Source organism: Arachis duranensis, chromosome 2 (genome assembly GCF_000817695.3).
Source record: "Arachis duranensis cultivar V14167 chromosome 2, aradu.V14167.gnm2.J7QH, whole genome shotgun sequence".
Taxonomy (NCBI): Eukaryota; Viridiplantae; Streptophyta; class Magnoliopsida; order Fabales; family Fabaceae; genus Arachis; species Arachis duranensis.
Window position 1 is genome coordinate 34,963,827 of NC_029773.3, and position 11,515 is coordinate 34,975,341.

Here is an 11,515-nt window from a genome sequence, read left to right on the forward strand (position 1 = left end):
CCTCAGAAATGAATTTTAGCACTAAAAGACTGTTTTACCCTTCTTATGTAATTCTTAGTCATTAGATTAGTATATATAGAACAAGGATCACCCTTGTTCAGAACTTTTATGCTCTATCACACACTCATGCATACATACCAGATAACAACATTAATACTTATCTATTACATGCATCACTCACATCCAATAAAAATAATAATGACCAGATTGCACTTAGAAAATCTTCTAGGGTCAAATGAATGCCAACCTACTTAAAGGACTACCATTGTGAGATAAATAGCACTGTTTCCACTTCTAATGCTCCTGGTAGGTACCCAATCTCATAACATATTTCTTACGATGGACTTAGTCCAAAATACAAAGCTTTTTCTTTGGCCGTCACTACCAACGTTGTTCCTAAAGACTGTGAGGAAGCTGCTGTTCACCTTTACTAGAGAGAAGCAATCCAAAGTGAATTGAGAGCCGTTGGAGAAAAATTGAACTTGGCAAGTCATAAAACTTCCTCTTGGCAAGGAGCCATAGGCTATAATTGGGTGTTCCGTATCAAATTCAACCCTGTTGGGACTATTGATCGCTACAAGGCTAGGTTAGTGGCCAAAGGCTTCACTCAGATTGAAGGAGTGGATTTCATTAACACATTTAGTCCAGTGGTTTGCATGACAACACTGAGAGTTGTATTGGCTTTAGGAGTGGCTAAGCAATGGCATATCAAACAGTTGGATATAAAGACAGATTTTCTGCATGGAGATCTCAATGAAGAAGTCTATATGAAGCTGCCACCAGGTCTGCAATATCTAAATGATGGTTCGAATTTAGTTTGCAAATTTGAAAAGTCTCTCTGTCGATTATGGTAGGCGAGTAGAAAATGGAATCTAAAATTAATAGAAACTCTGAACTCAGCTGGCTTCAACAAATCAGAATCAGATTACTACTTATACACCAAAGCCACAGCTCAAAGTGTCACCATCATCATGGTCTATGTTGATGATTTAGTCTTAACCGGCAATAATCTTAGTGAGATTGAATCTATCAAAAGATTGCTCGACCAGAAATTCAAGATTAAAGACCTGGGTGACCTCAAGTACTTTCTGGGTATGGAAGTGGCAAGATCCTCAAAAGGAATTCACTTGTGCCAGCATAAATATGCACTTGACATTATCAACGATCATCTTTTTTAAGGTGCAAGTCAGACAGCACATCCATGGACTATACCTCTACCTCTAAATTGTCTTGAGAAAATGGTACAACACTAGAAGATAAAACCCAATACAGGCAATTAGTTGGAAGGATCCTCTACTTAACTAACACCAGAACAGATATAGCCAATGCTATAGGGAGGCTCAACCAATTCATCTTTTGTCCCACCGATGTTCATATGCAAGCAACTTAGAAAGTATTGAGATATTTGAAGGGATGCCCATCAGTTGGTCTTTTTTTTTGTAGCAGACAAAGATCTCAAAGTCATAGTTTTTCAAATGCGGATTAGGAAACCTGTGCTGACTCTCAATGATCCATCACTGGGCATTGTTTTTATCTTGGAAGATAATTAATTAGTTGGAAAAGCAAGAAACAAAACACTATTTCCATATCATCCTCAAAACTAAAATATTGCGTGTTAGCTCTTGCAACTTGCCAAGCTCAATGGTTATCTTACATTATGCAGGACTTAGGAATGCCAATCGCAGAACCTATTACATTGTTTTTTGACAACAGATCTGTTATTCACATTACAACAAATTCTGTCTTTCATGAGAGAACCAAACATATAGAAATAGACTGTCACACTGCACGCAATCAACACCTCTCTGGCTTCACCCACCTAATGTCAGTATCCTCCCCAAACCATTTGGCTTACTTCCTTACCAAAGCTTTGGCACCTAGCCCCTTTGCTACCAATATTTCCAAACTAGGAGTCTTAGACATTCATAGCCCTAGTTTGAGAGAAGCTGTAACTTAACAAGAAAAACAAATGTTGAATTTCGAAAGTAATTATTAGTGTCAACTGGCAAATTAGTTAATAATTATAGTTAATTGTAGTTAGCTTACTGCACATGTAAATATATGTATAAATAGCTTGTGAAACTCTTCTGCAAGCAACTTTTGCATCGATTAGAGAATTGCACAATGCTTATTCTCATTTCTTCTCTCTTCTCTCTCAACTCTTCATCTTTTGTGAACACAATTCTTCCATTCTCAACTTCCCTTTTTTTTTTCTAACTTGATTTCTCCTTCATTCTTAGACTCACACAGCAGAGTCCAATGAGAACTTGATCTTCTCTTGCATGGAATTTTACACAAACAAATGAAGAACTAATAAAAAATTGACATCAAATTCAAATAGAACAAAAATACATAATTTATTATATAAAAATACATAAATAAGTTCAAGCAAGCACAAAAAAAATTATAGTAGCTCTAAATTCATGCAAAAAAGTAATTATAGTAGCTCTAAATTTATGCAAAAAAGTGTCGTAAACAACAACAAATCACATTTAACCAAGATCTAAACTATTTCTATTTGAGTCGTTACATAGAAATTGAGGAAGCAACTGACCTCGACTTATTTGATTTGAACTACTTTTATTTGTAAATGATTGAACTGATCATAAAATTGCATCCAATTCAAACCTAACAAAACCACATAAATTATTGTATAAAAATAAAGAAATTTTCCAAGTAAAAACAAAGAAAGAAAAATATTATTTGTAAAATTATAAATAAACAAAAAGGAAACATAATAAGTAAAATCTAAACATAATAAGTAAAATCTATGAGACTTAACCAAGATCCAAACCCGTTTCTTTTGATTTGTTTTAATAAAACGATGCAATCGACCTTGATCTATTTGATTTGAACTATAACCATCAATTTTTTAGGGGGAAAATTTGCAAATTGATGGGATTTGAGTAATGATTTTTATAAATGTTAAAAAGAGAAGGCTTTGTAAAAACCTATTGTGAACCTGAAGAGAACTTTATGAATAGTGGCATGTGAGCTAGGTCTTAGGCCAATTATTTATTGTCTAACTTGGTTGAATTTAGTTTTTAAAATTACTTATTCATCCATCATTTTCATTATTTTTAATTTTTTATACGTTATTCGGTATTTAGAAAGATATCAAAGAATAATTTAAAATTAATATCAAGGTTGCGAGAACCGGACCGGTCAATAAACTGGTGAAGTGACTGGTTTACTGGTTTAATGGTTCGACCGGGGTTCAACCGGGGTTCAACCGGTTTAATTAAATATTAAATAAAATTATTAAAATTTTAATATATAATTTTAAATATTTAAATTTCAATAAAATTTAACCTAATAAAATTTAAAATTTAAAATTTCAATCTATAACCTAATAATAAAAAATAACAAACAATTGAATTTGAAACACAGTAATAACCACTAACCATTGAATTTGCAAACATAATCATAATTTAAATTTTGAACATACATAATCATAATTTGAACAAACAGACAGAATTATAAAAATATTATTAAATCAAACAATCAAATTATGAAATTCAATTGCAATAACAAATTAAAAACAAAACAAAAACAGAATAAAAAAACTTGATTAATTCATTTAATTAACAAAATTAAAAGCTAAAAAGCAAAAGACAGCAACAATCAACAGAAATTAAATGCAGAAGACAGCAATGAAGCACAACAATTAACCCAGACAAACAAGCAACAATCAACATGATCAAATCCAAAAAAATAGCAATTAACTCCCAAAATTGAAAATTGAAGCAGGGCAGGAATCTGCTTACAAACTCAGAAATTCATAAACTCAAGCTAAGAAGAAATTAGTAAAGTTAGAATCAGAAATCAGAACCCAAATGTAATTACAAAAACAAGCAAAATTAAATTGAAGACCGGCAGCGAAGGAGGAATCCAAGTGATGGCGATGGAAGAGGGGAAGTGAGCTCAGGAACAGAGGGATTGAAGACAAGCTTGACGCGCGAGAGAAGGGGATCGACGGAGACACGATTTCAGGGTGGCCAACGACGACGAAGACAGAGAGAGGGCTCGACAGCGACAGAGAGACGACAGCGAGGGGAAGAGAAACGATGACAGCGACGAGTATACCTTCACTTTCCACAGGCGACGATTCTTGATGCCACCACGGTCAGTTCCACCCGGCGGCGACAGCACCCTCTATCCGTTCCGCGATGAGACCTAGCGACGCGAGGAGAAGCATGGGATCCAGGAGAAGAGGATCGGCGACGACGAGGCTAGACGCTGGCTGAGGATACGAGTTCGTCGGCGACGACGGCGTTGGGCATTGGACGATGGCTTCTGCTGTTGTTGGCTGGGAGGGCGAAAGAAAAGGGGACTAGGGTTCCGTGGAGTGGAGAGAGTGAGGAGGGGGGTGGGTCTTGTGCGTGAGTGAGAGAGAGAAAACGGAGAAGGGTAAAGGATTTATATATTTTTTAAATTTTTTCTTTTTTTTTTAAATTGAAAATCGGAAAAAAACCGTTCGGTTCAAACGGTTCACCGATTAACCGCCGGTTCGACCTTTTTTTACCGGTTTTCTGCTAGACGGTTTTACACCTCAATCGAACCGGTTAGATGACCGGTTCCCGGTTAATCCGGTTGAACCGGCCAGTCCGGTTCGGTTTTCAGAACAATGATTAATATACCTTTTGGCTTTTTGTTTGCCTAAAATTGGTTAGTTGTTACTTATTTTGATCTATGTACTTGGCAAAACATAATATGTAGAAATTTCAAGAAAAGTCTGCGCTGGCCTATATGTTCATTTTCTGTAATTTGCAGTGTAGATTAATAGTAGCATATATACCCACTGGACACTGGCTAAAAAACCCAGCTACAAGCTACTTTTAGACTCTAACCAACATTATTAACAAACTACACTAAAACAAACATAGTGGTAATTTCCCTTGTCCCTTTTTTTCTCCCAAAAGAATAAAAAAATATGTTACAGTAATAATACAGTTTAGCACATATTTTGTTGCTTTCAATTTGCTCCATTTGACATCATTTTGTGCTTTCAAATACAATCTGCTCCCTCCCCCAATAGTGCATCATGGTAAAAAAGTACGAGTGTGTTCAAAATATGCATTGAAAATTGGGATCTTTTGAATTAACTACGAGAAGAGATACAACCTAGCCTCCTTTTCTCTATGACCTCCTCTTTGGTAATTGAAATGTCCTCTTCAAGAAAAGGTTTGCAGTTCTATCATTTCTATGGCACAAGACCCTCAATATTGTGTTTGGGTCTGATTTATGCCACCTTGTTGTAGTAGGCGGCACTTGTGACTTATAGCCATGGTCATTAACACCTACCACACTTGTTTCACATGATGCAATATTGAAATCATCAATTAATTGCTCAGTACTTTGGCCCATCAATGCTATAATACCTTCAACTATTGCAGCCTCTGTGTCCATCACACTTTCTGCTATTAGTCCTTCTCCACACAAGCAGAAAACACGATTCAAGCTCTCAAAATCCTCGCTCACAATGTGGTAATCTGATTTAGTAAATGCCCTTGAGTTCCCACCAGCAAGCAAGACCATTAGGAATGCTTCGAAGGATGCCTTCATGACTTCTTTCAATGCTAATGATTGAGCTTTATCTGTTAGAAGCGTGGTCATCAGTGTGATGTTTTGCTTCAAGGTTCTCAATGCAGGCCTAATCCTAGCATTGGCTGCATCGCCAACATAGAGGCTCTCATAGAAAACTGAGTCGGAGTCAAGGAATATGAGACGGTAGGCAGCCACTTCTGCCACATATTGGCATGCTGTTGGAAGGGAGGAAAGTACTTTCTCGAAATAAGAACCATTGTTGTAACTCCTGCGACGGTTTCCATAAGGATGGCGAGTTGAAGGAAGTACAACAGGGTTTTGAGAGAGTGTTTTCTCAAGGGAGTTGATATGGGTCAGGAGATAGAATAAGGTGTTGAGACGAATGTAGAGGCGTTGTGTGCCACGACTAGTGGATGGCCTAGGATTATGACCTTCTTTTGTTACATTACTTATGTGATCTGCCTCCGATGAACCACCACCACCGCATTGACATCCTTTCTTCAAGAACATACTCAACTTTGAATTTCGGTTGCATCTTGTCAGTGAGGGAATCACGGGAACATAGCTTTGTTTTGTACCTGGAAAGCAAAAGCGTTTTTAAATTGAATGAAAATTCGAGGACTCAATTACAAACATTTTTAAATTATAAAAACTTATTCAGAAATTAAGGAAAATTGTAGGGACATCCGGAGAATTAAGCTATCTTTTAATTATCAAATTAGAATGCAAGCAAATTGAAAAGATCATACCTCTACAAAGTCGTCAAACCTTTCTTAGATACAGATTAATTATACTCTATAAAATAAACACCTTAAGCTTGATGTATGTTCAAAGTGCTTACCACATGCTGAAACAAACATGATATAGTCTTGGAAGAGATTTTCTAGTCCATTGGCAAGTTCTTGAACTATATCTTCAGTAATTCCAATTGGTATCTCGAAAAATTGCTCCATAATAGTCTTGGCCAATTTCACTAGCTCTACAGCAGATTGTGCAATCGGCTCTGCTTTGGACTTTGGATTCCATGTCTATAATAGAGGAGAAATTAAAGAAAATAAAAAAAACACATCAAAGATTATCTAAAAAAACATGTAATCTTTAAAAATAAATTCGATAATTAATCTTTTAATGAACAAAATGATAAAGCCAAAAGTTACCTCTGTTTCCTTTGCATTTTGCAAAGCCTCTTTGCCCTTGTGCAACGATTCATGTATCCATTTTCTCAATAGGTTCCATATGATTGTATCAACTTCATAAAGCATCATCTCTTTTACTATTGCTTTTGCCTTTTCTTCTCCCTCAAGGGAACCTTCAACCATCATTTGGACCAAAGTCTTTTCTAACTTACCAGCCCTCAGCAACACCCTGACAGTCTCAGAATTTAATGCATTCACCTCATTTAGATATTGCTTCAACAATTGCCCGTAGCAGTCGTGCAACGTCAATGCCGCTATTGCACCAGCCGTTGGGAGCCATTTCTTTAGCGTTGGAGTATAAGTTTCCCTTTCCTTCAATGCTAATGCTTCTGTCTCTTGAGCCAAACGAAGTAGAATATCACTTAAATCAGCCTTTATTTCGGTCTCAATAGTCTTGGTATTTACTTCTTCAAGAATCTTTATAGGAAATAAACAAATGGTATATTAATGAATGGCTAAAACACTGGAAAGAACAATTACAACATGATAACATGGACTAAATACAAACCTTTTGAAATGCGCTTCTCACGGAAGATCGAATACAAGACTCAATCCGATCACCAGACATATCCACTATGGTTTTGTCAGCCTTCTCCCCTCTTTCTCCATAAGATATGATCTGATCTTCACCCAAAACCTTTGAAACTGACAAAACCATAGAAAGGAGGTTCTCTATCTGGCTAAGCATCCCTCGCTCGAAATGGTTATGGTAGTTAAGTAGCCTCCTCTCCGACCAACTCTGCATTGCACTCATCACTGATGTCAATAACTTGATATACAAAGAGTCCTTCTCCTTCTTGGCATCAGTGTTCACTTCACCCAACATAGCATGTGAAGCACAAAGAAGATCAGATTCTACCTCCCCTGTTACTACAAACTGCTGAAACAGTACCCAAGTGAAACATACATTGTGAATTGCCTTATTTATCCCTAGAATGGGCCATGTTTTCTTCATTAGTTCAAGTAACTCATCAACCTCATCGAGAACCAAAGTCTCATCCCTTATATCGAATATGGCTTGAAGAAGAGAATTGTAGAGGTGAACGTTGAGAGGGAAGCCATCGACCCAATGGCAAACATCAGCAGGTGCACCATTGGGGCCTCTCCATGCCAATGATACAACTGAATTTGAAAGTGTTCTTAATGTGTCTGAATTCTTTCCGATGTCTATTGGTTTGGACTCGCTATTGCGTATGATATCCCTAAGACGCATTGCAAATGTGTTGGTCTTTTCTACATAAACAGAAGGGTGTTGGAGTAGCCCTAATTCTAGGATCTTGAGTTGCCTTCTTTGCCACATGTGGTACTCAGTGGAATCACTGAACTCTGATGGCTTTACATGGCGCAAAAGTTCTAAAGGGAGAATTATAGTGTCTGCTCTTTTTCCCGCCTATATTATTTAAATAATTTGAAATAATTAGACCATTTTGGGATGAGGATAAATTTGAAGAACAAAAAAAGGCTAATAATTAGTGATCATTATTATGATTCACTATGATATGAACCAAAATACACAACAAAATTAAAATCAATAGAGACTAGAATGCACATGGTTACATATATATATATATAATGTTACGGGACGGGGTTCATTATTTGTGAGATAATTGATCTTTCTAGTTTCTAGAATCAAGTTATTTTTCATCCATCAATTGTTAAAAATAAAATAACATGCATGTTGAGGAGAGAGAAAAAGAGTAAGAGAAATATAATATCTTTACTTTATCGTGTTGAATGCCTAAAAATATTTTGTGCTAAGTATATAATATATATAGCATTCTTGCCAAAAGAGAAAACAAAAATAGATTTAGAATTTGTTGTTTCGTGATAGTTTCTTAAAAAAAAGAAAAATATTACGGGAGATGAGATCAAATCAAAAGGTAAAACATTAAAATTGCATTAAACAAATCTAAAAGGAAGTTACAAGTCAAATATCAATTTGTAACATTAAAATGGTTTAGCTATTATGTGTTTTAACTTAATGAATAAGATGCATATTAAAATTATTATTTGTAAAAGTTTTTAAATTTTATTTTAATAAATGCATAACAACAATATTAAAAACTCCAACTTTCCATTTTCAAAAAAAAATGGATAACAAATTTAAAAAATAGGACAATATTAGTAAAAAATTTAAAACTTTTGTTTCAATAAATACATAACAAATACATTAAAAAATAGACTTTCATAAAATAATTCTCAATTAATAATCAAAATACAAATTAACTAGATTCCAACTGAAATTAATAAAAAATTTTAACGATACCTTTATTGACAATTCAGCACAAGTACCAGACAAAAAGAAAATCAAATACTCTGTAATCTATCTCTAATTAACATCATTACACATGTTGGATTTAATTCAAAGTTTTCTAACTCCTTACCTTAGCTTCTCATTAAATCACATTTATTTAGAAACTATAACAAAAACAATTTTGTAATTTTCACAATTGTTTAAAAAAGTGATAACATTACTAATGTTAGTTATGTTGATGCATGTTTACATACTTGGCCAACGAGGGTTCTTGTCAAAGTTTTCCTCAATCGATAGTCATTGTGCTCAGTCACTCTCATTTGTTGTCTCATAATCTCTGCTGATGTCATTGGCCGCCGCGGCCGAAGCATATTGTGGTTCACCATAGGACTATTAGATCCGTTTTTGGGGGACGATGACGCTGCGATTCCAGCAACGCCACCAGACACCATTCTCCTAGACGGTGACTTCTTTATCATTTTCAATCCTAGCGCCCGCTTCACCTTACTCGTTGGAGACATCACCACATGGCTCGCCTTTGCCTCATTCTCTTGGAGGCTGGCATAAATTGAGAGCACGTGCCGACCACCAAATCCCGGGGATGACCGGCATGCCGTGAAAAAAATTTCATAGGCAGATTCTCTTATGTCATCTTGGCTCAAGCCCTCAAGCTTCATAAAAGGCGACGGTAGGCCATTGTCTTCCTTTTCAGGAAGCTCAAATTGGTTTGGGTCAAGATTTTGGTCAAGATTGGAAGCCTCCAAATCTTGCCCAAGTTGGGAAATTTGGCCAATTCCAATATGGGAGTGGTGATGGTGATGGTGGTGATGGTGATGGTAATGAATTTCATTAACAGACAAGGCGGAAGGAAGAGAACCCGGGTAGGAGTCTTGGTGGGTTTGCTGACCCATTAGGTGAAGAATAGGTAATGGGTCAGAAACCAAACCGAGAAACGGTGGCGGCGACCACTATGACCAGTAGCAAAAATTATGACAAACAAAAAATGTCTAAGGGGGAAAAGAGTTGTGCATTTGTAGGGATCCAAGCAGAGAGACCATTAATATTGATGGCATGACGTTAACGACAGCAATTTTCTGCTTGGAGGGAGAGAGTGAATAGAGATTAGTGATTATGGGTTTGCCCACGTTATCATGAGCGACGAAAGCACCCAAAAACAGATGGTGTTTGCCAAAATAGATGACACTCATCCATTTGAAAGCATTTTTCTCGGAAGCTCATTTTTTTAATTGTTTGTTTTTATTTTGTTAGTTTCTATTTATATTGCTAATAACCAAGTAGTATTAAGGTACTGTACATCATCCATCAAAACAATTAAAAACAAAAAAAATAAATAAAATATATAATATTTGTTGTGATAAGAATAAGCAACGTGGATGCCCATTCCCATGTAAAACTTATATTTTCAAAAGAGAATAAAGATTAAATGCATGTTGAAAATAAAGACCCCATGCATGTATAAATAGGGGGTGTTGTACGAGTCTTGAGATACAGCAATGAAAAATCCTCTTCCTCTCTTTATACTTTCTCCTACCCTTAATACGCTTCTAATATATAAAAGTAGTAAATATATAAGTTTCTATTATATTGTGATAAGTAATAAGAAATCTATTCCCTCTTTATGTTACAATCAAATACTCTTCTCCTTATATTTCTATTACAATTCTTTCTCTTCTTTTATTTTATAAGTATTTTAAATTCTATTTTCTATTACTCTTTACATATAATATTAATAAAGCTCTCTCATCTTGAATTCAATGCTCTTGATATATCTGGAAACAATTATTTATCATGGATATTAGATGCTGAAATCCATCTTGATTCAATGGATCTTGGAGATACCATTAAGGCTGAAAATAATGCATCCCAGAAGGATAAAGCCAAAGCCATGTTTTTTCTTCGTCGTCATCTTGACGAGGGATTGAAAAATGAATATCTTACATTAAAAGATCCTGCAGATCTTTGGAAAGACCTTAAAGAAAGGTATAATCATCAGAAAATGGTGATACTTCCTCAGGCCCGATATGAATGGACGCATTTGCGTTTACAAGATTTTAAATCTATAAATGAATATAATTCTGCAATGTTTCGAATCACCTCACGAATGAAATTGTGTGGGGAAAAAATAACTGATCATGATATGTTGGAGAAAACTTTCTCAACCTTCCATGCCTCGAATGTGCTCCTGCAGCAGCAGTATCGAGAGAAAGGGTTTAAAAAAATTCTGAGTTAATTTCTTGCCTTCTTGTTGCCGAATGCAACAATGAGTTGTTATTGAAAAATCATGAAGCGCGCCCAGCTGGCGCCGCCCCATTTCCTGAAGTAAATGCGGCAAATCATTACCCTAGAAGGGTAAATGGCAAGCTTTTAATAACAAGAAAAATTATAGAAGGAAAAAGAATTATGTTCAAAAGAGAGAATCTTACCAGAAGTAGGATAAAGAAAGAAATATCGGGCAGAATAAATCAACAGAGGAGAAGTGTTTCCGTTGTGGTGGAAA

The 11,515-nt window shown here is 35.7% G+C and overlaps 1 protein-coding gene across 1 annotated transcript; it reads right to left on the minus strand.

Annotated features, from left to right (window-relative positions):
* Positions 1–4,722: 4,722 nt before the first annotated feature.
* On the minus strand, positions 4,723–10,213 carry LOC107474091 (protein unc-13 homolog). The gene is made up of 5 exons (XM_016093675.3): positions 9,252–10,213; positions 7,252–8,133; positions 6,705–7,160; positions 6,389–6,575; positions 4,723–6,125 (listed from the first exon to the last, which is right to left on the minus strand). Exons 1-5 carry the CDS (start codon positions 9,906–9,908, stop codon positions 5,140–5,142), a joined length of 3,168 nt encoding a protein of 1,055 aa, XP_015949161.1. The 5' UTR covers positions 9,909–10,213; the 3' UTR covers positions 4,723–5,139.
* Between the last annotated feature and the right edge of the window lie 1,302 nt (positions 10,214–11,515).

What these genes read in the sequence shown, in the direction of transcription:
- LOC107474091 (XM_016093675.3), bottom strand. Translation starts at nt 9,908, where the DNA reads ATGGGTCAGCAAACCCACCAAGACTCCTACCCGGGTTCTCTTCCTTCC. An exon ending in CAAGAACCCTCGTTGGCCAA is followed by an intron (nt 8,134 to 9,251) that starts GTATGTAAACAT and finishes TAAATAATATAG; the next exon opens with GCGGGAAAAAGAGCAGACAC. An exon ending in CATGTTTGTTTCAGCATGTG is followed by an intron (nt 6,126 to 6,388) that starts GTAAGCACTTTG and finishes TTTGCTTTCCAG; the next exon opens with GTACAAAACAAAGCTATGTT.